The 26,268-nt window shown below is 41.2% G+C and overlaps 2 protein-coding genes and 1 pseudogene across 2 annotated transcripts in view; 1 reads left to right on the forward strand and 2 right to left on the reverse strand.

The window, feature by feature from the left end:
* LOC124619215 (tubulin beta-1 chain-like) overlaps positions 1-5,441 on the forward strand; it is a 96,896-nt gene extending 91,455 nt beyond the window's left edge. Inside the window, exon 5 of the mRNA XM_047145435.1 lies at positions 5,107-5,441. Within this exon, the coding sequence (XP_047001391.1) occupies positions 5,107-5,260 (154 nt within the window). The 3' untranslated portion in view covers positions 5,261-5,441. The remainder of the gene's footprint in view (positions 1-5,106) is intronic.
* A 728-nt stretch (positions 5,442-6,169) lies between these two features.
* Positions 6,170-17,854, reverse strand: LOC124620217 (craniofacial development protein 2-like; the record flags this gene model as incomplete). The annotated part of the gene is given in 3 exon segments (XM_047146886.1): positions 6,170-6,181; positions 17,160-17,395; positions 17,398-17,854. Coding segments are annotated over 3 exon segments (705 nt in total), but the record flags the coding sequence as incomplete, so codon positions are not given.
* On the reverse strand, positions 9,830-9,947 carry LOC124620441 (annotated as a pseudogene).
* Positions 17,855-26,268: the final 8,414 nt, after the last annotated feature.

Consider the following 26,268-nt stretch of genomic DNA (forward strand, 5'->3'; position numbering starts at 1 on the left):
ATTTCTCCACATAATTTCCATCCCTCTCAATTACCTTACGCCATCTTGGAACCAGCGCCTGTATACCCGCACGGCAAAGTTCTGGACCAACCTGTTGGAGCCACTGTTTGGCAGCGTGCACAAGGGAGTCATCATCTTCAAACCTTGTTCCACGAAGAGAGTCTTTCAGTTTCTCTAAGAGATGATAGTCACATGGAGCCAGGTCAGGACTGTAAGGCGGGTGTTTCAGTGTTGTCCATCCGAGTTTTCTGATCGCTTCCATGGTTTTTTGACTGACATGTGGCCGTGCATTGTCATGCAACAGCAAAACATCCTGCTTTTGCCGATGTGGAGCTTGAAGTTCCTTCAGTGTCGTCACATATGCATCAGAATTTATGGTGGTTCCACTTGGCATGGTGTCCACAAGTAAGAGTCCTTCAGAATCAAATGGCTCTGAGCACTATGGGACTTAACATCTGAGGTCATCAGTCCCCTAGAACTTAGAACTACTTAAACCTAACTAACCTAAGGACATCACACACATCCATGCCCCAGGCAGGATTCGAACCTGCGACCGTAGCAGTCACGCGGTTCCGGACTGAAGCGCCTAGAACCGCACGGCCACCGCGGCCGTCCCTTCGGAATCGAAAACACCGTTGCCATAACTTTTTCATCAGGTGTGGTCTTGAATTTTTTTCTTTCTTGGGTGAATTTGCTATATGCCACTCCATTGATTGCCTCTTCGTCTCTGGTGAAAAATGATGGAGCCATGTTTCATCACCTGTCACAGTTCTTCCAAGAAAGTCATCTCCACCATTCTCGTACTGATCCAAATTTCGCTGCATACCGTTTATCTTGTTTCTTTGTGAGCCACTGTCAACATCCTGGGAACCCACCTGGCACAAACCTTTTTTAACGCCAACACTTTCAGTATGCAGCAAAGACTTCCTTCCCCTATCCCAACGTAGCGTGACAATTCGTTCATTGTGATGTGTCTGTCAGCAGTCACCAATTCGTTAACCCTCTGTACATTGTCTGGAGTGTGTGCAGTACGAGGCCTGCCGCTGCGAGGACAATCCTCAATATTGCCGTACCCGCTTTCATCACGTAACCTGCTTGCCCACCGACTAACTGTACTCCGATCGACAGCAGCATATCCATACACCTTTTTCAACCTCTTGTGGATGTTTCCCACTGTCTCGTTTTCACAGCACAGGCATTCTATGACAGCACGTTGCTTCTGACGAATGTCAAGTGTAGCAGCCATCTTGAAGGCATGCTGTGACCGCGCCACTCACGGGAACGGGATGAACTAAGTTTGAAAACAAGTGGGAAGGATGTATCTGCATACTGTACAACTTTTACAAATGCAGAATGAAAACTGCATTTTCACAAAAATAGTGTGCATTTCTTTTTGAGTGACCCTCGTAGATATTTGGTAGCTGGCGCAATGAACTTCATTTGACAGTTTTACACGGTTGTTGTTTAGTTACATTATTGACGCAACTCACAACCGTTCCTTCTCATGCTTATGGGACAGTTGTTTAAATGGCCCCCATTTTCCTTTAAGGTAAACTGATTACTCCTAAATTCGCCGAAACGCGTTATTTTAAAATAAAAATACCTTTGCAACCGTAACTGTTTTAGTATCAGTATGACTATGAAAACCGTTGCATTATCAATTAGCCAACGATGGAGTAGAGTGAATATAAAAAACATCACAAAAATTCGATTCCCATGTGGTCTTGTAAAGCCACTATGTAACAGGAGTGACGTATTATCAGAGGACAGTACATGTTATGGGTCTCCTAGGCACATTGTTCTCTTCGGTACCGATAGCAGATGCAATGCAGGGACTGAGCTCGTAAATAGGAAACGTATTCCATAGCTGAAGTACAAAAGTCAGAACTGCACACAAATTTCGTAATAAAATTCAATGCAGCTCAAGGTTAGGTGTGAGGTATTGACATGGGGCACGGGCTTCTCGATTCAGCGTGTTTTCAGAGTGGCCTCCGGCTTCTTTCTGCACTTCCCCTGTCATACATTTTAAGTTTGTGCTAGCTTAGCGCGTGCTGCTTCGCTCGTGGTAAACTGTATACTCTACAAAGATCTTTTTGTTTTCTTTTCCCTTTAATCGAATTTTTACACTGAAGCGCCAAAGAAACTGGAATACGCATGCGTATTCAGATACAGAGGTATGTAAACAGGCTGAATACGGCACTGCGGTCGGAAAACGATATATAAGACAACAATTTTCCGGGGCAGTTGCTAGATCGGTTTTTGCTACTGCAACGGCAGGTTATCAAGATTTAAGTGAGTTTGAACGTGGTGTTATAACTGGCGCACGAGAGACACGACACAGTATCTCCGAGGTAGCAATGAAGTGCGGATTTCCCGTGCGACCATTTCAGTAGTATACCTTGAATATCAGGAATCCGGTAAAACATCAAATCTCCGACATCGCTGCGGCCGGAGAAAGAACATGCAGGAACGGGACTAACGACGACTGAAGAGAATTCTTCAGCGTGACAGAAGCGCAACCCTTCCGTAAACTGCTGCAGATTTAAGTGTTGGATCATCAAGAAGTTTCATCGTTCGAAACATTCAACGAAACATCATTGATATGGGCTATCAGAGACGAACATCCACTCGTGTATCCTTGAAGACTGCACGACACAAAGCTTTACGCCTCGCCTGGGTCCGTTAACACCGACATTTGACTGTTGATGACTGGAAACATGTTGCCTGGTCGGACGAGTCTCGTTTCAAATTGTACCGAGTGTATTAAAGTGTACGCGTAGTGAGATAACCTTATGAATCAATGTTACCTGAATGTTCACAGGGAACTGTTCGAGCTAGTGAAAGCTCTGTAAAGGTGTGGGACGTGTGCTGTCGGAGTGATATGGGACACCTGAAACGTTTAGAAACAACTCTGACAGGTGACACGTACGTAAGCATCCTGTCTGATCACCTGCATCCATTCATGTCTGACGGACTTGGGCAATTCCATCAGGACAATGCGACATCCTACACCTCCATAATTGCTACAGTGTGGCTCCAGGAACACTCTTATGAGTTTAAACACTTCCGCTGTCCACCAGACTCCCCAGACATGAACATTATTGGGCACATCTGGGATGCCTTGCAACATGCTGTTCAGAAGAGATGTCCATCCCTCGTACTCTCACGGATTTATAGACACCCCTGCAGGATTCATGATGTTAGTTCCCTCCAGCACTACTTCAGTCCATGCCATGTCGTGTTGAGGTACTTCTGTGTGCTCGCGGGGCCGCTACACGATATAAGGCAGGGGTACCAGTTTCTTTGGGTCTTCAGTGTATGTTAAAAAATTGCAAAACCTTCTAAACAGTTCACTCTAATTCCACATAAGCATGTTTTTTTTCTAATTTACTTCTGAACAAAAAGCGATTCTGGCATCTGGAATTCAAGGATTTTGACATACATCCCTTTAACGTTCTTGTGATGATACTTCCATAGAAACTTTCGCCTCCAGTATAACTTTCTTTATATCTAACAGAGAAGTGAAATAACAATTTCTATAGATTTAGCGTTACAAATTTTTAATGTAATGACATATTTGCCTAAAGATTTCATCCCCGATTTCATCCCCTTATGGGCTGAATTTCCAAAACCGGTGAACTCTGAATTTTTTATTATTTATAACAGAGAAACCAAGTACAAATTTTCATAATATTATCTTTGAAAATGCTTTAATATTAAAATGATTTCATAGAAATTCTCATCCCTTGCTTCACTCCTTTGGGAGGCTGAACTTACAAAAAGGCTGAACTTACAAAAAGGCTGAAACACGTAATTTTTTCCCTGTTTTTTCGTTGTGACTGAGACACGAAACACCAATTTTCGTACTTCTTGCTTCAAAACTGCCTTAATAGCTACATATTTTCAAAAAGCCTTTCATTCTCTATTTCACCCCTTAGAAGCGGAATTTCGAACAGTCCCGTCTTAAACATTGCCTACAATACAAGACCGATACCTTCTCCAAATTTCAAACTCTTGTACTTAGCGGTTTGAACTGGCCGGTGACGAGTCAGTAAATGAGACTGGTCCTATTTTATCACCCCTTAGGCGTTTAATTTCCAAAATTAGTGGAATAGGAATTTTTTTTAATTTATGACTGAGACGCCGAAAATCAGTTTTCACCGATTCAGCTTTAAAAATGCTTTCACAATGAAATATTTTCATAAAACTTTTAATCCCCTTAGGCGTCGAATTTCCAAAAACAACGAAATGCGTATTTTTTATTTCTAGCACAGATGTATTCATAATGAAACATTTCATAAAACACTACATCCCATATTTCAACCCATCAGTGGCTGAATTTTCAAAATCTCTGAAATGTGGTACTGTTTAGTTGTAACCGAGGAGTCAAATACCAGTTTTCATAGATTTAGCTTTAAAAATGCTCTAGTAGTTCTTTAACAGTGATTTATTTTCAAAAGAATATTCACCCACTGTTTTACTCCCTCAGAGGTTAAATTTCCAAAGATGCTGAAACATGCATTTCTTTATTTCTGGCGGAGAAACCAAATACCAAATTCCTTAGGGCTGGCTTCAGAATTGCCTTAACAGCGATATGTTTTCAAAATACGTTTCATCCCCTATACCATCCCCTTAGGTCTGGAGCATCGAAAAATCTCCATGACCTATGAGGCGATGTATATCGTCGAGAAATCGAATGATTGATGGAACATTCCTGACGTTGCGCCTGTTGAAAAATTTTGTCATGCATCTATGTAACTCTGAAATGTAGTTCTGCGTTCAGTAAAATTTACATGGTATGCCATATTAATGACGTGCTTCCTGAAGTCCCCTTCACTTCTGCGTCCGTAATTATAATTGACTAGTGGAATACAATCTTTAGGTTGCGATACATAGGCCTATACAGATGTGGTCGGACTTCCACTAGTCAAACATTAAAGTTTTATTAAAAGCTGCTTGGCAAACCAAACAAGAAAGTAAAACAAAGGACATATTTCGATACAAACGGAATAATCATGATTTAGCAGAACTCTGCTTCTTTTAACATGTTTGGAAATAGAGGAATGCTAATGCTGTGAGCAATAACGCGTTGCTTCCTAATTTCAGGTACACTGGAGAGGGCATGGATGAAATGGAGTTCACTGAGGCGGAATCTAACATGAATGACCTTGTTAGTGAATACCAGCAGTACCAAGAGGCCACTGCTGATGATGATGCAGAATTTGATGAGGAGGAAGAAGCAGAGGTTGATGAGAATTAAACTAAATCACAAGGCACAGAAAGGTAGCAGTCAACCACCATTCATGGTGAAGGTGAATTGTGACACAGGCGGCATTACTGCTAAGACTGCATTTCTCTTACAAACTCACTGATGTTGTGATACTATTGCCACATCACTTTATTGGTTATTTAAGAGTTTCATAACATGTTTTACTAGCATTGTCCTGGATTCTACTCAGTAGAAGTAATTTTAAGGTTTTTCATCATAGTTTTTCACTTATATACAGTTATATACAATTATACATTTATAAAATTATATATTTATACACTTATGCATAAACTGTCCTGGATTCTACCCAGAGGAGGTAATTTTGAAGCTTTTTCTATCATATTTTATACATTTATATAATTGCGAATTTATACAACGATTTATTCATACAGTTATGTAATACCTGCCCAGGATTCTATCCACAAGTAATTTTGAACCTTTTCAAACCATATGTTATATATTTATATAATTTTGCATTTAAAAAATTGTGCATGAACTATCCTCGGCTGTACCCAGGAGAAGTAGTTTTGAAGATTTTTCAATCATAGTTTATAGCTTTATATATTTATATATTTATACAATTACACATTTAAACAATTATGCATTAATTTTGTGAGGTATAAGTGCAAGGTAGAAGTGACAGTTTCAATTTCACTAAATCTGAAAACTGATTTTCTACTTTTAATGTAACGATTAAAGTCAGTATGTAGCAATTCAAAGGTGAACTTGTTATTTAACTACCTTAAAAAAATACGTTGGCACCAGTTATGTACCAAACTGTTTTATTTTGTTCTAACAATGGATTTTATAATGAAGCATAGAATAGTTGTACACAACAGTACAAAAATAGTGTTCTCTCAAAAGCCACAAAAATACTTCTATTAAAATAAAAATGGAAATTTAAAGAAATACCTAAAAGTATAATTCTCATTGAAACATGTCTTACAATCATAATATTATAAAATTGTACAGACCAACACACTGGAATGTAGTCACTACAATAATGGAGCAACAAAGCAGTTTAAACTAAGTAACTGAACATTTAATTATGACATACAATGACATTATTTATAATCTAAGTGAGCGAAGCATTATATATAGGACATTGGGCCCAGAAAAGGAAAAATGGGTATAAAATTATTGTCTGACTGTCCTGCTGTTGGTGATCCAGAGAATAACTAAAGTTATTTAAGTGACTGCTGAGATAGTTTCTTTACAAAAGACTAAATGAAATATTTGGGCTCCCTTTCTTCTTTAATTTGTGAGACTTGGCAATGCCTTGTGGTGAAATTAAGTTTAAAGAAAACCTGAAACAGAAATCGGTCAAATGTTTTGCGAAATGTATTGTGTAAAAGTAAGAAATAAAACACATTAGAGAAACCTTTGATGTAAACCTGGATAATGATCGAAACATATTCAGCAAATAAAGTTTCTTTTCCACAAATGGAACAAATTTTGCATCTCCATGTTGGTGATTATTTTAGTGAAGTGTCATCGTTTTGGCTTTTATTAATCACTGTGACACAGATACACTCAGGTGAAAGGCCATCAGTTTCTGCATTGTCAACACAAACTTCTTTCCAGATATTTGTTTTGAGCCCACACTTACATTAGGTACTATTTGTGGTCATATTTACAGCAGTTACTATGAGGGCTGTATTTGCCACGTATTATTTGAAACTGTCAGATTCGATTAATCACTCATAACAGCTGCTGTTTTTTTCTTCTTTTCTTCATACAGGCAGTGAATATTTTATATATAGTGCATATGCACTCCCATGTTGAAATGTTCTATAGGGTTAATGTTGATATTTATTTGTGGACGTAAGTTGTCTATGCGAATGCACAATATATTTAAGTCCTTATCATCTTCTTCGAGACAGGTTACAGATCTATATGCGCTATAAGCATTCAATGCATAACCTTTATGCTGGATACAAATATGTTAGCGGATAAAATTTTCTTAGCACTTCCACGCTGATATGTGCACCGGAATGAACTTAGTCAAACAATTTGAAAAGTATTTCTTTCACATACCGTTATACCATAAGGAAATGAGAAGAAGCAAAATTATAAATTTAACTGCTGCAAAAGGAATTTTCACCAAGCTTCGAATGATGCAAGAAAGCAATAGTCTACTAATAAAGTTGAGAAAGGTCGTCCTCAAAAATTTACTTCATGTATTCCAATTTCTGTCTTCCCCTACAGTTTTTACCCTCTATAGCACAAGTATACATGTTGACGTCGCAAGCCGAAGGTAAAGAGATAAAGGAAGTATATGAGGATACTGAACGGTGGTTTCAGTTCGTAAAGGGAGATGAAAATCTAATAACCATGGGGAACTGGAATGTGGTTGACGGGCAAGGAGTACAAGAAAGGGTTACCACATAGTATGGTCTCGATACTAGCAATGAAAAAGGGGGAAAACTAATTGAGTTCTGCATCAAATTTCAGCTAGTAATAGTGAATACCCTGTTCAAGAATCACAAGAGAAGGAAGCATATTTGGAAAAATTCGAGAGATAAGGGAAAATTTAAGTTTGATTTCATCATAGTCAGGCAGAGATTTAGAAATCAGGTAATTGATTGTAAGGCGTATCCTGGAGCAGGTATAAAGTCAGAACTCAATTTAGTAGTGATAAAGTTCAAAAGCCTAGTGTGGAAGAATCAATGCGCAAAGAAGTGGCGTATGGAGATGCTAAGGAATGAAGAGACACGCTTGAAGTCTTAGGAGGCTATAGATACTGCGATAGTGAATAGGTGAGTAGGAAGTTTGGTTGAAAAGAAATGGACATTTCGAAAAAGGGAAATCACAGAACTGGAAAGAAAAAAATAGATACAAAGAAGGTAACTGAAGAAACCATAGGTAACAGAAAAACTACATCAGCTGACCTACGAAAGAACGAAGTAAAAAAAAAACATTCCGGAAAATTTAGGAATGTAGAAATACAATGAAATAAGAAGGAAGTGCGTGGAAGCTAAATCTGAATGACTGCGTGAGAAATGTGAAGATATCGAAAATGAAATGGTTGTCGGAAGGACTGACTCAGTGCACGGAAAAGTCAAAACAACCTCCGGTGAAATTAAAAGCAAGGACCGGAACATTAAAAGTGCAATAGAAATTCCACTAATAAATGCAGAGGAGAGAGAGCAGATACGTGGGAAGACTACGTTGAAGGCCTCTGTGAGGGGTACGCTCACCTAATGAATTGACAGAACAAGAAACAGAAATCGATATAGAAGAGATAGGTGATCCAGTATTGAAATCAGAATTTGCAAGGGCTTTCGAACACTTAAAATCAAATAAGGCAGAAGGGACAGACAAAATTGCATCAGCATTTCTAAAATCGTTGTGGGAGATGTCAACAAAACGACTATTCAAGTTGATCTGTTGAAGATATTAGTCTGGCAACATGGCATCAGACTTTCGGAAAAACATCATACACACTATACCGGAGATTGCACGAGCCGAGAAGTGCGGGAATTATGGCAAATCAGATAACAGGTGAAGCATCCAAGTTGCTGACATGGATAATATGCAAAAGAATAAAAACTAAATTTGAAAATGTTTCAGTTTGCCTTTAGGATAGGAAAAGGCCCCAGAGAGGCATTTCTGACGTTGCGGTTGGTAACGGAAGCAATACTAAAGAAATGTCAAGATAGGTTCATAGGTTTGGCCGACCTGGGAAAACCGTTGACAATGTCAAGTGCTGCTAGATGTTCGAAATTCTGAGAAAAGTAGAGTAAGCTATAGGCAAAGACGCATAATCAACTATCTGTACAAGAACCTAGAGGAAACAATGAGATTTGAAGACGAAGAACGAAGTGGTCGAATCAAAAATGATACGAGAGAGGGATTTTATCTTTCGTCCCTTCTGTTCAATCTATACATCGAAGAACCAATGATGGAAATAAAAGAAAGGTTCAAGAGTGGAATTAAAATTCTGTGTGAAAGGATATCAGTGGCTACATTCGCTGACAACGTTTCTCTCCTCAGTGAAAGTGAAGGAGAATTACACGATCTGTGGAAAGGAATGAACAATCTGGTCAGTACACAATATTGACTGAGGGTGAATCGAAGAAAGATGAAAGTAATGAGAAAAGTGAGAAACTTAACATCAGGATTGGTGATCACGAAGTCGTTGAGGTTAAGAAATTCGGCTACATAGACAGCAAAATAACCTACGACGGACGGAACAAGTAGGACATAAAAAGCAGGCTAGCACCGGCGGAAAGGGCATTCCTTACCAAGAGAAGTCTACTAGCAGCAAACATAGGCCTTAACTTGAGAAAGACATTTCTGACATAATGCGTTTTGAGCGCAGTATTGCGTGGTAGTGAAACATGGTCTTATTTAGCACTCTGTCTTCAGGCCACAAGTGGCCCATCGGGACTATCCGACCGCCGTGTCATCCTTAGCTGAGGATGCTGATAGGAGGGGCGTGTGGTCAGCTCACCACTCTCCCGCCGGTCGTTTGATGGTTTTCTGTGACCGTAGCCGGTACTATTCGGTCAAGTAGCTCCTCAATTGGCTTCACGAGGCTGAGTGCACCCCGAGAAATGGCAACAGCACATGGCGACCCGGATGGTCACCCATCCAAGTGCCGGCCACGCCTGACAGCGCTTAACGTCGGTGATCTGACGGGAACCGGTGTATTCACTGCGGCAAGGCCGTTGCCAGTGAAACATGGGCTGTGGGAAAATCGGAACAAAAGAGAATGGAAGCATTTAAGATGTGGTACTACAGAGGAATGTTGAAAATTCAGTGAGCCGGTAAAGCAAGGAATGAATAGGATCTCCGGAGAATCGGCGAGGAAAGCACTGACAAGAGAAAGGTACCAGAGGGAGCTGTAGAGGCTAAAAACTGTAGACGAAAACAGATATTGAAAAATATCCAGCAAATATTTGAGGAAGTAGATCGCTAGTGCTTTTCTACGATGGAGAGGGTGTCACAGGAGATGAATTCGAGGCGGGCAGCATCAAACCAGTCACGACACGACAAAAAAAAAAAAATGCTCCCTCTAGCGTCAGGCAGGCTATTTCCCTGATGTCTTAGGAAGTCCTTCTATTTTCCCTGGTTTTCGATGTGTTCCTTTCTGTGCCGATTCTGCGGAGAAGCTCCTCATTCATTATCTTATCAGCACAGTTGCAATTTTTGAACAGAGGTTTCGCTATTTTTATCGGAAATTCATTGCTAAACTCAGATTTTTTCTCTCTCTTTCCCGTCAGCAAGCCCATACTCTCTCACAACCCTTGCCTGTATTTGTTCACCTACAGTCGCGTTCTACTCTCCCCAGATTTATTACATTTTATGTTCCCTTACATACTGAATTGCGCGTTCAGTATCTTCTGTAAACGTTCTGTATCTCTTCGTATTCTCTTGCGATGTTGGCATGTATACCTGAACTATCGCTGTCAGCGTTGGTTTCATGTCGAATGTGAGTAGATTATAACACAAACGATAAACTTTTCCTCAGAAACAGTGCAGATAAACAGTGGAAGAATCACACACTGGTCGGAGGCAGAAACTGACAGCTTTTTGGTGATTCCAAATGAAACAAAAATGTATCGTGTTAGAACCGTGAATTTACTTTCAAAACCTTTTCTTAAGAATTTACTAGCGATTCATCAAGAACATTAACACATTTAATCACACTATGTGAGCGTGGAAGTAGTTGCCAATGGTAACTGATGAAACAAATTAAATTTTTTTTAATAATTGGAAGTTTTATTCTAAAAGCCTGGGCTGAGAATTTGGCCGCTCCCTTTTAACACGGCCTAGTTACGATCACTCGCAACAACCTCTGAAAGACTACATAGGTGCAAATCTGCAACACACCAGATTACTTTAAACTAAAAATTTTAACAGCTCACACAAACACATAAACTATGTACCCTGAAAGAGGGATGGAAATGGTACAAAACACCCACATTAAAAATTATTTGCCACCGAAAGTGCAACTTCTTTTTAAAGAACTCTTACGGTGGAAGGGTGGCAACTCGATATACTAAAATGAAGATTTAAATAAAATCCATGAAATGCAGTTTTACATAAAATGTGCCAACATTTATGTTACACATATATATGTTACACATATACCACATCGAAAAATGATAGGGAAGATAAAAACATATTTCAGGAATTCGGCCTTTACACCTTAAGCAATAAATTCGTTAACACCGAATCCGACAAACATGACAGAGGTAGCTATTAACTTACGGCAGACCGACAGACAGACACTAACTGCCTAACAAATGCAGACGAGAGACAGACGAGCAAGCTGGGGAGGAGAGACTGACCAAGAATGTAAGTAGAATTTAACAAGTAAATGAAACAACGTATCACGAATCACTTAACTTTCAATAAACTGCGATGTCTGGCAAAGACCTGGCGCAGCACGACCAAAACGCTCTCCCGAACCGTCCACTGCCAGCCGCTTCAACGGAAGATAGACAGACACTGACTGTCCCACACTGAGCCGGCTGACCAACTGACCAGACTCGCCGAGACTCACAGACTGACCCAGCCTCACTCCGACTGACCAACTACTGAGTTTTTTTTTTCCTTTATTGAATTTCAATTCCCGCCAAAGGAGGCGGGCTGGCAGCACCTTAGTATGCCGCTCTTCAGCCTACAGACTTTGTTAGAAAGATGAAGAGAATAAATAATAAAAACAGGCGATAAAATCGGAGACTTAAAGAGTAACATGGTGAAAAGAAATTGTGGAACTTAAAACAAAGAACAGAGGGATGATGACGCTAAGAAAATACATACAAAGCGGACAGGTAAAACAAGAGACAGACAATTAAAAAAACACGGCGACAATCTGGTTTCTGTTCGCAAAAGACATAAAATTCACACCCAGCGACAGCATGATTTCTGTTAGCAACACGAGAAAGAGGAACAACACTGAACAGTCACTGGAACACTGCACTAAAAAGTTGGCAAATGTGACATACCACAGCCGAGAGCAGGTGGGGGGACATTGGACAGATGATGGGAAAATAAAAAAGGGGGGGAGCCGGGAAAGGAGCTGATGGAGGATGAGGACCCATAAGAGGGGTGGGGGGCGCTGGGCAGACGCGACAGGGAGTGGGGTAGGCAGAGGAAGAGAATACAAAAGGACTCGGGGGGGGGGGGGGGGGAAGAAGGGAGGTAGGGAGAGGTTTAGTGGGGAGAAAACAAGACGGCAGGAGGGAAGAGGGAGCCCAGGGAAAGGACAGAGGAAAGGAGGGGGAGTGAGGATCAGAGTTGATAGGAGGGATAAATGGAAGGAGAGAGGGCATCATCCAGGAGGGGGAGTTGATGGAAGCCACCTTGGGAAAGGAGATGTAGGGTGTAGAAATGGAGGGTATGGGGGACACAACGGGGAGTACGTGGCAGGGGGTGGGGATGGGAGTGGAGAGTAGCAACCAGGGGGTGAGGGAGATCAAGGAGGCGGGAGGTGTAGAGAAAGAGGATATGTTCGAGGAATAGGAGCAGATGGGGGAAAAGAATGAGATCATAGAGGATCCACGTGGGGGACGGGAGGCGTATATGGAAGGCGAGGCGGAGTGCATGACGCTCAAGGATCTGGAGGGACTTATGTAATTTGGGGGGGCCAACTACTGAGCTGATACCGCCCCTTAAATGCACGTGAACAGGCAACCCTTCCCCTTTCCCACCAGAGGGAGACACCTAATCTGCGATTGCCACAGCGGCGCCACCGCTAGAAATGGAGGGCGACTGCTTCACACTATGCGCTGCGGCGCCTGTTCAAAACAGCAATTTTTACACCGGCTCAGTGTTCTGTATGAATGCATGGTTTCGCGGCCTCTACGTACTGATATAATTCTCCCGAGCTACCAGCTGTGTCATGTGGTTTAAAATCCACGAGCATTCGGACGAGTACTCCTCGGACGTTGTCCAGAGGTCACTGTCTTTTGGTTGCTGCTGTCGTGCTTGTATAGCCGTACTGCCTTCTGTGACATCACTGGTTCTCGCTCCAACGCCATATACCGCAGTGTTTTTATTGGGTGCCCGCCACGGCCGCTTCAGTGTTCCGATGGCCAGGTCCAAAGCAGTGCTGAGCTGCAGGCCGTCGTGTTTATTGAGGGTGACGTCTTTATTATATTTTTATTTAATTAATTTATTTATTTAAGAAAATACTCCGCGTCTTATTTATTTTTGGTATTTCTAGTTATGATTTCCAGTGGTTTTAATTAGGCTTTAGATTCAGTCTTTTAAAAGCTAAAGAATGTAAGTCTTTGGATTTAAATACCACAGGAGAGCTGTATATATGTCCCGCAGCGTCGATCTCGCAGATACTCCTCGTCAGAACTGCTCCACCTGATCTCTCTAAAATGTTTATTTCGCTACGAAGATCATTCGGCACAACTAGGTGCTGTGTTGTATGATTGATGTGTCCAAATATTTCATCAACGAAAAGTTTATCGCTTCTGAGATATTCTCCCAAAGAATATTGACCGTGAAAGGATGCAGGCTCTCGCGTCCGTCGGCCGTCGTAATTTTATTTATTGTTTACTACAGAAATTCGTTGCTAGCGGTGACTGTTGCCGACTTACGTGGTGGGCCTTAATCAAAATGGTATTTCATTCAATTTTGATTTAGAATTAAATGCTTTTGTGGAGTTCTCTTTTTTTTAACAATATTGATCTTCAGTGAAAATTATTTCTTACGTTAATGAACGTTAGACTCGCTGAATCTTAAAACATGAACATATAAGTTGAACAATGGAATAAACGTTTCATATTAATTTCCTCGGCTAGTCAGTTCACTTTAAAGCGAAAAATCTTTAGTTATTAATTACAATTGTGGCCGACACACGCGTGACAGTATTTTTTCTAACCACCGCTAACCATTGCATTATAGTCGGAGTCCTGGCTCTGGCTCTCGGCTGTTGTGCTGAAAATAAGAATCTGGAAGTTACGTATTTTCTGCAACGTCGGGCGGCTGTGGAGAAAAATGTATATTATGTTAATAACGGACGAGTTTTCCGCTTCCGCTAATTTTTATAAGTTAATATCGCCACGTAATGGCGTCGTTGGCTGCATCGGCCAATGCGATTGTTGAACTGTAAATTACCGGAAATACAGGTTAATTCAAAGGAAGGCGGACATGAAGTCGGGATCACTTCTTACAAATTAAAAATGAACAATAATATTAAATCAATATATTATCTGCTTAATTAGTACAAATATGCTTACATTTCACAGCACTCGCAAGATGTCCGTCTACACGCAACCAAGACAAAAGAAGTGAAGACGGCAAAAAAATTAACAAAAGAGCGTATCATGTCGTCTCTCTAGATCATTTTGTTATAGTTCATTGCCTTCGAAACTTACACAGATTAATTATTATCATACGGATACATGAGAAAAATGTATATTATTCAATTTTTAAATCTCTTCTTTATAACTATCGTTTTTTAAGTCTTATTATTTCACTTGGGACGCTATAAGGCTCGCACCATCATGCCACACTGCTCCTCCGATAGATCTAGGTCTCGTGGTATCTAAAGGATGTTTGTCAAATCTTTTATAAGTTGATAATTACACACCTTGAATGCGTATTATTTTCTTGAATGTGTTTATTGCGACAAACTGAACGTTCACAATGGAGCTTAATAGCGTCGCACAAAGATAGCACAATCACTCCAACATAAAACACGTCCGATCTCTACCATCGCTTGACACACAGTCCTTCTATATACATCTTTGGTTACTTGTTACAGAGAGATGCGTCCCTAGCACGTAACGTCCAATTCTCGCAGGCAGTTTATACTCTCTCTCTCTCTCTCTCTCTCTCTCTCTGTTCGTTTAGTCGGTTCCGACTCTTCGTGACCCCATGAACCAAATCACGCCACTTTTTCCTGTCTTGCACTTTCTCCCGTAGACCATCCAGGTTGGAACACATTGCATCTGTGATGCCATCGATCCATCTCATCCTCTGACGTCCTCTTCTTCTAGTTCCTTCAATCTTCCCCAGTATTAATGTTTTTTCCAGCGAGGCATGCCTTCGCATTGTGTGTCCAAAGTAGGTCAGCTTTTGTTTTAAGATTAGACCTTCCAGGGAGAAATCTGGTTTAATTTGCTCCAATATTGATCTGTTGGTTCTCCTTGCAGTCCATGGAACTCTAAGAAGTTTCCTCCAACACCACAATTCGAAGGAGTCAATTCTTCGCCGTTCAGCCTTTCTAATGGTCCAGGTCTCACATCCATACATCACAACTGGAAAGACCATAGCCCTCACAATACGGATCTTTGTTGCTAGTGTTATATCTCTGGACCTTATAAACTTGTCAAGGTTTGAGATCGCCTGTCTACCGAGCAACAGGCGTCTCCGGATTTCATGGCTGCAGTCACCGTCAGCAGAGATCTGGGAACCGAGATAACTGAATGTGGTCACTACCTCCATGGTTTCTCCTGCTATATCCCACGAATTGGTAGGTGTAGTTGCCATAATTTTCGTTTTCTTCACATTCAGCATAAGACCAGCCTTTTCACTTTCGTCTTTCACCTTCAGTAAGAGTGTTCTCAATTCTTTTTCACTTTCTGCCAACAGGATCGTATCATCCGCGTACCTGAGGTTGTTTACATTTATTCCAGCTATTTTAGTTCCTGTTTCTCCTTCATCTAGCCTCGCATTCCTCATGACATGTTCTGCATACAGATTGAATAAGTACGGTGACAGTATGCAGTCTTGCCGGACCCCTTTCTGAATCTGTATCCATTTCGTTGTTCCATACATAGTTCTCACCGTGGCTTCTTGGTCAAGGTATCAGATGAATGAGGTGATCTGGTACACCCATGTTTTTCAGTACGTTCCATAATTTGTTGTGATCGACGCAGTCAAAGGCTTTGGCGTAGTCAATAAAGCAGAGGTACACATATTTCTGGAATTCTCTCGCTTTTTCCATAATCCACCGAATGTTAGCAATTTGATCTCTAGTTCCTCTTCCTTTCCTAAATTCAGCTTGTTCTTCTGGCAGCTCTCGATCTAGATATTGGCGAAGTCTGTTTTGTAAGATTTTCAACATAACTTTGCTAGCATGTGAAATAAGTGCGATTGTTCGGTAATCTGAGCATTCTTTAGAACTTTTCTTCTTTGGAATGAGGATGAATACTGATCTTTTGCAGTCTTCTGCCCACTGCTGCGTGATCCATATTTTTTGATATATTGAGTGCAGCACTTTCACTGCATCCTTTCCAGTGACTTTAAACAATTCTGCTGGTATTTCATCATGTCCACTAGTTTTGTTATCAGCCATATTTTCAAGGGCCCACTGGATTTCGCTCTCCAAAATATCTGGCTCTAGTTCTAAATTAACATTAACATCAGCAGTAGGAGCCCTGTCATGATGCAGTTCTTTCTTGTATAGGTCTTCTACATATTCTGCCCATCTTTCCTTAACATCCTCTGCTTCACTCAGATCTTTCCCGTTTCTATCTTTTATCATTCCAATTTTTTCCTGGAATTTTCCTTTAATTTCTCTAATTTTCTTATAAAGATCTCTTGTCTTCCCCATTACGTTACTATCTTCAACTTCCTTGCACTGTTCATTAAAGAATATATTTTTGTCTCTTCTAGCTAATTTCTGAAAATCTTTATTTAATTCAAACATAGCTGATCCATCTCCCTTGATTTTTGCTTTCCTTCGTTCTTCTGCAACTTGCAGTGCCTCAACTGATAGCCATCTAGCCTTCTTACTGTTCCTTTTCTTGGGAATGTGTTTCTCTGCGGCCTCCTTGACAGTATTAGCTACTTCTGTCCACATCTCTTGCGAGCTTTTGTCCTCCAGCTGTAATACATTAAATCTGTTTTGTACCTCTACAGCATAGTCGGAGGGTATAGAGTTAAGGTCGTATCTGCAAGTTGGGATACTTTTTACTACATTCTGAAGTTTCAGCCGAAATTTTGCAATCAGGAGCTCATGATCTGATCCGCAGTCAGCCCCAGGTCTTGTCGTAGCTGACTGAACCGCGCTCTTCCACCTCGGATTACAAAGTATGTAATCAATTTGGTTCCAGTGTTGGCCATCTGGCGAAGTCCAGGTATACAGGCGTCGTTTTGGTAGTTGAAACAGTGTATTAGTAATTATCAATGAATTTTCTTGGCAGAAATCTGTCCAGCTTCATTTGTTGTACCAAGACCATATTTCCCTGTTATACCTTCTACAGCATCATTTCCCACTTTTGCATTCCAATCTCCATAGAACTGGTCAATAATTTCCTTTTCAGCATCGGTTGTTGGTGCATAAACTTGAATTACTGTGATGTTGAGGGGCTGACCTTGAAGTCTGATGGACATCATTCTATCATTTTTATGTTTGCATCCCATCACAGCTTTTCTCACTTTACCACGAACTATGAAGGCTACTCCATTACTTCTGTTGTTATCGTGCCCAGAATAATACACCATGTGGCCATCCGAAGCAAATTCTCCCATGCCAGTCCACCTCATTTCACTTATTCCCAATATGTCGATGTTAATTTTCTCCATTTCTCTTTTCACTATGTCTAGTTTTCCTTGATACAAGGATCTTACATTCCATGTTCCTATGCAGTGCTTCTCTTTGCACCATCTTACTCTTCGTGAAGCTCCTCTCAACCTGGTTCCCCCCGGAGATCCAATCGGGGAACTTGAAACTCCGGAACATTTTGAGCTGAGCGAAGCCATGGGGTTTTCTTGGGATAGTTCAGTGGTGCTTTCCCGTTGCCTTCCACTGTCCTCCAACTCCTATCTGCTCACCAACTCAGTTTCCCGCTGGGGTTAGTTACCCAACCTTCCGCTGAGTTGCTCGGCTTAACAGGGGCACCACGTGTAGGTAGGAAGTTGGAGAATTGAGGTGACAGAGGCTGTGAGAACTCTCTTGCTGAGTTCTTGTAATCGCGTATCGCCCCCATTTTATGCCAGAGTCTCATGATGCCTGCAGAGACCCACCCATTTCCTGGGCCCCGACAGTTTATACTACTCTCGGCATTAATAATTCACCGCAGCTAAACGCAAGTTTTACAATCACTTCCATCACAAATTTAGTTAAGTTGACCCCAAAACTAAAAGTTTTTGTTGTGACTTATGTCTGTTCGAATGGGATACGATCTCCGTTTTCTACAGCATGATTCACCACCGCCGATTTCTGAGTACCATCCCTCGTGTACTACAGAGTGCTGTTGAGTAGTACGCATATTGTGACCGACGTATAGCTCTCCACGCATACACTGACTTTTTTACATTCTTACCGTTCTGAGGGTTTAATAAAGACATTGTCTCCCTTCTGACATTAAGAAGAGATGACAGCTGAATAACGGGTCCAACCTCTATTCTTATTCTGAAAAGCTTCCCCACCGACACTTGTTTGTGTCGCTAGATAAAATGTTGTTGTTTGCTTACAGTGTGCTTTTGTATTCCTTGAGTGCATTGCTACTTGCTAGACAGTTAGTGTGTGATAGTCCAAGCAATAGGTTGGGTGCGGACGGTGGCATTTACCAACTCAGGAAAATCCGACATGCTCATGGTGTATGGAGAGTGTTGGAAGAATGCAGTTCATCTTTGTATAATGATGCGGTACGATATCCCAATAGACGTCAACCATGTCGGCAGTTTTATCAGCCTCTACAACCAGTTAAGTGAAGTGATAGTGTAACACCAAGACCACGTAACAGAAGGAAACAAGTGACGACCGAAGAGGGAGAAATTAATTTTCTTGCTATTGCTGCTGTTGATCCGCAAGTTAGCTCCCGCGCAATCGCACGAAGGACTGCCTTTAGTCAGGCGAGTGTCCTTCGCATTCTCCATCTACATAAATTCCATCCCTATCACATCCCCCTCCGTCAGGAGCTGAATGGAAAAGGTTATGAGAACGGTGTTAACTTCTGTACATGGGCATTAAGACACTATACTCCAAATGTACCATGTATCTTGTTTAGTGATGAAGCTAATTTACCAATGATGACCAGACGAACAGCGTAACACGCAATATTGGTCTGTTGACAATCCCCATTGGTTAGATAGGTGGAATGCCAGCGTCCACAGAGTGTAGACGTATAACAGGGGATAGTGAACCATCAGATCACAGGCCCGTTTATCAGAGACAGAACACTGAACACGCACAAGTGGAACAGCCTCTAGTCAATAGTACACGAAGTATTACAGTATGTCTTCACGAATTGTTTCTAAATCGTTGGACCGGACGTAGAAAACATGTACCTTAGCAGGCCCATTCCCCGGATTTGACGCAGTACACTGTTATCTGTGGGGAACGCTGAAAGACAGTGTCTACAAGGACATGCATGATATGCAACGAAGTATTACTGCAGCATGCTCGGACATCTCCTCTGAAACGCCAGCATGTGTGCAACGGTCGTTGCATACCAGACTGTAAGCGTGTATTGCCGCTACAAGTAGTCGTTTTGAACACAGCGTGTGAAGGTCAATTGTCTCGTAACTGGTCAGAATCCAGATAGCTAGTGTAAGCACTTGTGTCGTACTTTGGTCTGTATTACCACCGGTATATTACATGTGTCGGTGTTGGAACTTTTCAAAATATGATATCTCGTAAACTAATCGCACTAGAACTGGGTAACTTTAAGTTTGTTAATGTCAGTAAGCCCTGTTCCATTTAAAAAAGCGTGTGTTTGCACAAAAATAAACTTTTTAATTATTATTAAATATTATAACGTACAATTTGTCGACTGGCTAACAACGTGAGCCCATGACTACCGGTCCATTCTGTGTAAACGGCGCATCAGTAGCGCTTCCCATTTTTCGTAATATTTCGGTGAAAGTCTTAGGTGATTCAAAATTCTTGAGCTAACATCACGTATAATTACTTACTCTCGTTGAATTCACAATAGTGACCTTTCAAAAGACATAAATACATTGCTTTAGCAAATAGTTATGCAGTGCCACTTCTCTATTTGCTGAAATGGACAGTTAGCCAAATCCACAAATTATGCAAATAGTTAATAACGAAAGAAGGTTCTTGGAAAAGCCTCATATATGATAGTGTATAATGTTGTGTGCTTCTAGCATAGGTAGTGATTCCGTGGAATGAGAAATTTATGCAGAAACCGAGAAGCACTGAAGAATGAAATAGTCATGGACACTACCACACTTACTTAGTATAAGTGCAACGATGAATATGCATCTTTTGGTTCAAAAAAAGTTCAAATGTGTGTGAAATCTTATGGGATTTAACTGCTAAGGTCATCAGTCCCTAAGCTTACACACTACTTAACCTAAATTATCCTACGGACAAACACACACACCCATGCCCGAGGGAGGACTCGAACCACCGCCGGGACCAGCCGCACAGTCCATGACTGCAGCGGCTCGGCTAATCCCACGCGGCCATCTTTTGGTATTCTGAAAGCCAATCACAACTAATTACTCATCTAAATCCTGTGCAAAGAACTACAGGTCATGTATACTTTCAGCTTATAGCCAAAAGCAGTGCGATGGGACCTCAATGATCAGTCAAATGCTTCATTAAATCTGTAAGATGCTCACTTGATTTAAGAACAAAATCTCTTTATCCCATTGAAAACAGAGAACCACTCACTATATCGTGTTCCGTGAAATATCTCACTATTATAGGAATACACAATGCAATGTTTTCCGAAGTCATCAACATTCTATCTCTTTCTGCCGCAATTTGATTCATGCGGAGTCGCTGTTGTTGTTGTTGTGGTCTTCAGTCCTGAGACTGGTTTGATGCAGCTTTCCATGCTACTCTATCCTGTGCAAGCTTCTTCATCTCCCAGTACTTACTGCAACCTACATCCTTCTTAATCTGCTTAGTGTATTCATCTCTTGGTCTCCCTCTACGATTTTTACCCTCCACGCTGCCCTCCAATGCTAAATTTGTGATTCCTTGATGCCTCAAAACATGTCCTACCAACCGATCCCTTCTTCTCGTCAAGCTGTGCCACAAACTTCTCTTCACCCCAATCCTATTCAATACCTCCTAATTAGTTACGTGATCTACCCACATTATCTTCAGCATTCTTCTGTAGCACCACATTTCGAAAGCTTCTATTAACTTCTTGTCCAAACTAGTTATCGTCCATGTTTCACTTCCATACATGGCTACACTCCATACAAATACTTTCAGAAACGACTTCCTGACACTTAAATCTATACTCGATGTTAACAAATTTCTCTTCTTCAGAAACGATTTCCTTGCCATTGCAAGTCTACATTTTATATCCTCTCTACTTGGACCATCATCAGTTATTTTACTCCCTAAATAGCAAAACTCCTTTACTACTTTAAGCGTCTCATCTCCTAATTTAATTCCCTCAGCATCACACGATTTAATTTGACTACATTCCATTATCCTCGTTTTGCTTTTGTTGATGTTCGTCTTATATCCTCCTTTCAAGACACTGTCCATTCCGTTCAACAGCTCTTCCAAGTCCTTTGCTGTCTCTGACAGAATTACAATGTCATCGGCGAACCTCAAAGTTTTTACTTCTTCTCCATGAATTTTAATACCTACTCCGAATTTTTCTTTTGTTTCCTTTACTGCTTGCTCAACATACAGATTGAATAACATCGGGGAGAGGCTACAACCCTGTCTCACTCCTTTCCCAACCACTGCTTCCCTTTCATGCCCCTCGACTCTTATAACTGCCATCTGGTTTCTGTACAAATTGTAAATAGCCTTTCGCTCCCTGTATTTTACCCCTGCCACCTTCAGAATTTGAAAGAGAGTATTCCAGTTAACACTGTCAAAAGCTTTCTCTAAGTCTACAAATGCTAGAAACGTAGGTTTACCTTTTCTTAATCTTTCTTGTAAGATAAGTCGTAAGGTTAGTATTGCCTCACGTGTTCCAACATTTCTACGGAATCCAAACTGATCTTCCCCGAGGTCCGCTTCTACCAGTTTTTCCATTCGTCTGTAAAGAATTCGCGTTAGTATTTTGCAGCTGTGACTTATTAAGCTGATAGTTCGGTAATTTTCACACCTGTCAACACCTGCTTTCTTTGGGATTGGAATTACTATATTCTTCTTGAAGTCTGAGGGTATTTCGCCTGTCTCATACATCTTGCTCACCAGATGGTAGAGTTTTGTCAGGACTGGCTCTCCCAAGGCCGTCAGTAGTTCTAATGGAATGTTGTCTACTCCCGGGGCCTTGTTTCGACTCAGGTCTTTCAGTGCTCTGTCAAACTCTTCACGCAGTATCTTATCTCCCATTTCGTCTTCACCTACATCCTCTTCCATTTCCATAATATTGTCCTCAAGTACATTGCCCTTGTATAAAACCTCTATATAATCCTTCCACCTCTCTGCTTTCCCTTCTTTGCTGAGAACTGGGTTTCCATCTGAACTTTTGATATTCATACAAGTGGTTCTCTTTTCTCCAAAGGTCTCTTTTAATTTTCCTGTAGGCAGTATCTATCTCACCCCCAGTGAGATAAGCGTCTACCTCCTTACATTTACACTCTAGCTATCATTGCTTAGCCATTTTGCACTTCCTGTCAATCTCATTTTTAAGACGTTTGTATTCCTTTTTGCCTGCTTCATTTACTGCATCTTTATATTTTCTCCGTTCGTCAATTAAGTTCAATATTTCTTCTGTTACCCAAGGATTTCTACTAGCCCTCGTCTTTTACCCGCCTGATCCTATGCTGCCTTCACTACTTCATCCCTCAAAGCTACCCATTCTTCTTCTACTGTATTTCTTTCCCCCGTTCCTGTCAATTGTTCCCTTATGCTCTCCCTGAAACTCTCTACAACCTCTGGTTCTTTCAGTTTATCCAGGTACCATCTCCTTAAATTCCCACCTTTTTGCAGTTTCTTCAGTTTCAATCTGCAGTTCATAACCAATAGATTTTGGTCAGAACCCACATCTGCCCCTGGAAATGTCTTACAATTTAAAACCTGGTTCCTAAATCTCTGTCTTACCATTATATAATCTATCTGATACCTTTTAGTATCTCCAGGATTCTTCCAGGTATAAAACCTTCTTTTATGATTGTTGAACCAAGTGTTAGCTATGATTAAGTTATGCTCTGTGCAAAATTCTACAAGGCGGCTTCCTCTTTCATTTCTTCCCCCCAATCCATATTCACCTACTATGTTTCCTTCTCTCCCTTTTCCTACTGACGAATTCCAGTCACCCATGACTATTAAATTTTCGTCTCCCCTTACTACCTGAATAATTTCTTTTATCTCGTCATACATTTCATCAATTTCTTCATCATCTGCAGAGCTAGTTGGCATATAAACTTGTACTACTGTAGTAGGCATGGGCTTTGTGTCTATCTTGGCCACAATAATGCGTTCACTATGCTGTTTGTAGTAGCTAACCTGCACTCCTATTTTTTTATTCATTATTAAACCGACTCCTGCATTACCCCTATTTGATTTTGTATTTATAACCCTGTAATCACCTGACCAAAAGTCTTGTTCCTCCTGCCACCGAACTTCACTAATTCCCACTATATCTAACTTTAACCTATCCATTTCCCTTTTTAAATTTTCTAACCTACCTGCCCGATTAAGGGATCTGACATTCCACGCTCCGATCCGTAGAACGCCAGTTTTCTTTCTCCTGATAACGACGTCCTCCTGAGTAGTCCCCGCCCGGAGATCCGAATGTGGGACTATTTTACCTCCGGAATATTTTACCCAAGAGGACGCCATCATCATTTAATCATACAGTAAAGCTGCATGTCCTCGGGAAAAAATACGGCTGTAGTTTCCCCTTGCTTTCAGCCGTTCGCAGTACCAGCACAGCAAGGCCGTTTTGGTTAATGTTATAAGGCCAGATCAGTCAATCATCCAGACTGTTGCCCCTGCAACTACTGGAAAGGCTGCTGCCCCTCTTCAGGAACCACATGTTTGTCTGGCCTCTCAACAGATACCCCTCCGTTGTGGTTGCACCTATGGTACGGCCATCTGTATAGCTGAGGCACGCAAGCCTCCCCACCAACGGCAAGGTCCATGGTTCAATGGGGGGGGGGGGGGGAGTCGCTGTATTTATTATAAATGTGTTACAACAGCACTGTAGGATTCAATGATTTAAGTGATCGCACCATGACTGCGATTGATATCGAAAAGCCTCCATCAACAGGCTATCAAAAGATGGTGGAACAGCAGTGTGTATCTATTTTACGTGGGTGTAGTAAAAAAATTACTTTGGTTGACCGAAAGAGGGTATTACGCAAACTGAATGTAGAGGAGCGAGAAAGGAAACTGAAAGAAAAGAACTGATGTTCTCAGCTGCATCGGGAATTTGTAGGCCTGTCACCGACTGCTCCCTCGGGCATGGGTGTGTGTGTTGTTCTTAGCATACGTTAGATTAAGTAGTGTGTAAGTCTCGGGACCGATGACCTAAGCAGTTTGGTCCCTTAGGACTCAACACAAGTTTGAATATTTTCAATTTTGGCCATTCTAGAGAATCAGCTATGACGAGTGAAAATGTGTGCCACGCTGGGACTCGAATCTGAGATCTCCTGCCTACTGGACCCTTGCGTTAATCGCTTATTTTTCTAATTATCACAGTGACTTGGTTCTAACATGAAAATTCAGTAGAGCATAATTAAATGATCATGTGTACTAACTGTAAATGGGACAAAAAAATAATTATGATAACAGAATAATAAGTGAAAGAGAAAGGAAAAAACCCGAGAACATACCCGACAAACTACTACCAAGCTCCCATGCTATGAATTAACAATCTTTTATTTAGTTTCATTAATTTTTCTGAAATTTTTATTTATTTTGTATTTTTTATAGTTTTTTTAGTTTCTCTATGTAGTCTAAAAGCAGGAGGACAATGAAATCAGATAATATACCGATCGCAAACTAAACCTTCCGTCTAGAGAAAAATTCCAATTTGATTGCAAGGATTGTATACCCTCATGTGCATATATACGTGATACAATAGAACTGTAGCGATACTGAAGTAAAACACAAAACAAAACGAGCAATGACACTGGGAGGGAACAAGCCGAAGCAAAACAGTTGGCAATATACATAATAAAGAAAACACCTATCATCAGAAATATGAAATTAACCAACACCTTGCCGACCTGTTGGCGAAGAGGTCTCGATATCGAGGCATTCGCAAGCATGTCGAATAAGCCGTGATCATGTACTGCCTGAAAGCCATGTGGTCTTCCCCCCTGTCTTCTACGACATAATGAACGAAGTGTCCCAGCAGCCACACTATGGTATGGGTTTTCGACCGTGGAAAGAAGAAAGAATCTGGGCGAAACATGATGGCCGTAGTGTATACAGTCTCAGAAGATCGAATAAGGAAGGTCAAGTGTGTCCTAACCGAAGACCAGTTTTCCATATGACCTCCACAAGTAAAATAAGTCGTACTGTCTCTCCAGACTCACAACGACTGCATAAACCCGTGTCGCTAAGCCCAATACGGAAAAGCAGCTCATTCGCTGGAATCAAGTTATTTACTACCTTATACCACGAGGACGCTACGCCCATCGTCAAAATCGGAAGACTGATATTGAACCAAATTCTTGTCCAGGTTGTTTGCAGGGATCCTCTTTCAATGAGATTCGGGCAAGGGGCTCTTTCCATGGTGAGGACGGGTCTCCATAAACTGTCATCTCCTAAATAGCTCACTGCAAGATAGAAGTTACGAATGTTCTTTAACTTCTAATTTATGAGTATCTGGAGTTATCGTCAAAACAGTACGTGGAAAATTTGGCGCATGCATCTTCCTTCGTACGTCAACCTTGGTCATCTGCCACCACCTCATACAGTAAGCGAAAGATGTCGTTTCAATAGAAAACCACCAGACAGCTGTTGTACTTTCTTCGCCATCATCGAGGGAAGCGGATAAATTCGGGGCACTTAATAAGCTTTGCATAAGACATATGTATCCAGTATTGGGATTTTCTGGAGGAGAATAAGAGAACACCTCTCACGTTGCCGGCCGGTGTGGCCGAGCGGTTCTAGACGCTACAGTCTGGAACCGCGGTACCGCTACGGTCGCAGGTTCGAATCCTGCCTCGGGCATGGA

The sequence above is a fragment of the Schistocerca americana genome, chromosome 6 (assembly GCF_021461395.2).
Source record: "Schistocerca americana isolate TAMUIC-IGC-003095 chromosome 6, iqSchAmer2.1, whole genome shotgun sequence".
Classification (NCBI taxonomy): domain Eukaryota; kingdom Metazoa; phylum Arthropoda; class Insecta; order Orthoptera; family Acrididae; genus Schistocerca; species Schistocerca americana.